General features: G+C 41.3%; 1 protein-coding gene across 1 annotated transcript; it reads right to left on the bottom strand.

Annotated features, from left to right (window-relative positions):
- Positions 1-461: 461 nt before the first annotated feature.
- LOC126615576 (capsanthin/capsorubin synthase, chromoplastic-like) lies at positions 462-2,228 on the bottom strand. Its single transcript, XM_050283427.1, has one exon. The coding sequence runs from the start codon at positions 2,135-2,137 to the stop codon at positions 647-649; it is 1,491 nt and encodes a 496-aa protein (XP_050139384.1). The 5' UTR covers positions 2,138-2,228; the 3' UTR covers positions 462-646.
- Between the last annotated feature and the right edge of the window lie 552 nt (positions 2,229-2,780).

Below are 2,780 nucleotides of genomic sequence, written 5' to 3'. Positions count from 1 at the left end.
ACAACTTGCAAAAGAATGGCTTGAAAAAGTGGTAACCGGAAAAGCTTCGCTTGTACTGACCGAACAAAGATAGATTTTTCCCCCACAAAAGTCTCATCCTTACAACACTTCTTGTATGTTCAGAAAAAAGTTTTGCAGGAAAAAATTCTGGTATTAGCCGATTGTCGAAAATGATTTGCCCTGTAATTCATTACGGAAATGTTCTAGTGTGATGCGTTGCTCAAATTTGAAAACTCGCACACCCTGGAGTTTATGCACATCTTCAAGCCTTCTCCGGTGTATGGAAGCCCTCCACTACCAATACGTCTGTTCATGTAATGCTGCAATGTTTCCTTCATACATATAAAGAGAATGGCCTTCCAGAAGAAAATATTGAAACGAAAAAGAAATTAAAAAAGAAATACTAGCATAACCAGTGGCGAAGCTAGGAATTATCGGGAAGGAGCGAAACCAACTACAGATTAAGAAATTCAGGAATTAAGTATACCATCAAATAGCATTTTACACATGCTCTGTGTCCGAGCCGATCATTTGACAAGAGGATCACTTGAAACTAGAGTTGTAATAACATCATTATTCTGTATAAGCTATGGAACAAAAGCCAAACTCTTGTTTCTCACAAATAATTATTCCATGTGTTGCATTATTATGCAGCTTCAAGTGCGAGATTGCCCATCAGTTTAACCAAGGGCACAGGACACTTTGTAACAATATCAAACCTAGATGGGGTGGAGGCTCGGCCAAACAGAGATAAGCTCAACAAAGCGAGCTCTCTTAGAGACAACCTTGACGATAAAAAGCCTTGCCAGTAATAAGGATCCAAGTCAAAGAAAGCGTCAAAGAAGCTTCTACTCCCATTCAGATCAAGCTTCAACAAAGTCTCCATACCAAATGAGTAAAAGTCCCTCGTGCATCTCCTCTCAATTGGCCACAAGCCATTCCACGCTCTATGGTAAAGCGGCTGCCCTCGGATCATTCTGGTTGAGCCAAGGCACTCTGCAATGCCTTCAGCCAATACTGGGGCTAGAGCCATGGTCCGAGCCACCATGTACCCAGTCGAAGGGTGAACCACCCCAGAAGTCCCTCCAATTGCCATCACACGTTGGGGGATCCGAGGAAGCGGACCCCCCATTGGGATCAAACACTTCTCCTCTTCAATTACCCTCTTCACTCTAATCCCCAAATGCCTTAGCCTCGCAACCATTCGTTTCTTAATCTCCATATAAGACAACACCGGCCTACTAACAAGCGAAGTTTCTTCCAAAAACACCAAGTTCGAATCAAACGGCATTGCATACAAAAAAGTTGGAAATCTAGAATTACTAGTGCGCAAATAAGGCTCGTTTCCGAGATGGGAATCTCTCCAATCCATTAGAAGCATCTTATCCAAATCAAAGGGGTGTTCTTCCACTTCAGCCAAAATACCATGAGCAATCTGATATCCATGGTTCCTAGGCTTCTCATACTCTATGAAACTGCTTGCAAACCCACTAGCATCAACAATCAAGCTTGCCTTGAGCTCATTCCCATCATCACACAAAATCGAAGACTCAAACTCTTCGTGTTCAATTTTCCAAACCTTGGCCCTATGAAATTGAACCCCATTGGAGAGACACCTCTCCAGCAACAAAGTCTTGAGTTTCTTCCTACTGACTCTGCCATAAGGGCGGTCCAAAAACTTAGTCTTACTATCATCCACATGAACCGAAGCCATAGGCCATATTTTGTCCAAGCAACTTTCAAGATTCAAGCTTTCAAATTCATCAACCCAAACTCCATAGTTATTTGGCCACATAGAGAGAGGAGAAGGATCAACGCAGCATACCTTAACGCCGTAGCGAGAAAGTTGCTCCGCAAGGCGAAGCCCGGCCGGGCCGGTCCCGATGATGATCACATCTAAGCGAGACCGGGTTGACGGGTCGAATTGATGGAGATCGAAGTGCAAAGACTCGGGTTTTGCCTCTGGTTTTAAGTCGAGAAAGTTGCCGAACTTGCTGCTGTGGATTTTGGAGAGAGATTTATTTGGAGATGGGTAATCGGTTCTGGAGAAATGATGAGGAAGGCTGGAGGAGTGGAAGAATTGGGAAGTTTTGGCGGCGGATGGTGGCTGTGGAAATGGCCGGAGGAGGGTGGCCATTAGAGCGAGGAATGAAGGTCAAAGGAAAGTGGAAAGTAGCGTTGTTATTAATAGAAGCAGAGCAAGAGAGAGAGAGAGAGAGACAGAAGGAATCTAATGTTTTACTGTCAAAACGATACCCTTTTTATTTTTATTTTGAATTTCGGTGGATTACCTAACTTTTTATTTGGAAAGAAAAATTGTAGCAATGATCTCTTAATTTCAATTAAAATAGAGCAATAGTCCGTCAATTAAAAATTTATGATTATTGGTCTCTTAACTCATCAAAACTTGCAGTTATGATCATTTTCATCAACTCCATTAGAATTCGATAAAAATGAGTTATGTCGAAACAGCTATTGGTGCAACTGGTTAATGTTGAGGGACCATTGTTGCAATTTTTCTCATTTTTTTTCTTCATATTTGCCCCTTGATTCAGCCTCACATGCGTGGCACGTAACTCATTTTGGAGAAAGTTCAAATGGAGTTGACGAAAAGGACTATAGTTGCATGTTTTGATGAGTTAAGGAACCAATAGTCATGAATTTTTTATTTTTAATTGAGAGACCATTACTTCAATTAGGTTAAAGTTCACCTACTATTTCTACAGTTTCCTCTTTTTATTTTGATGATGAAATAATTTCTTTATATTGTATTATTCTAA

The sequence above is a fragment of the Malus sylvestris genome, chromosome 3 (assembly GCF_916048215.2).
Source record: "Malus sylvestris chromosome 3, drMalSylv7.2, whole genome shotgun sequence".
Taxonomy (NCBI): Eukaryota; Viridiplantae; Streptophyta; class Magnoliopsida; order Rosales; family Rosaceae; genus Malus; species Malus sylvestris.
This window is presented reverse-complemented; position numbering and strand designations above follow the sequence as displayed.

Bases quoted from the DNA above. Each gene is read 5' to 3' on its own strand.
- LOC126615576 (XM_050283427.1), bottom strand. From the start codon at position 2,137: ATGGCCACCCTCCTCCGGCCATTTCCACAGCCACCATCCGCCGCCAAA.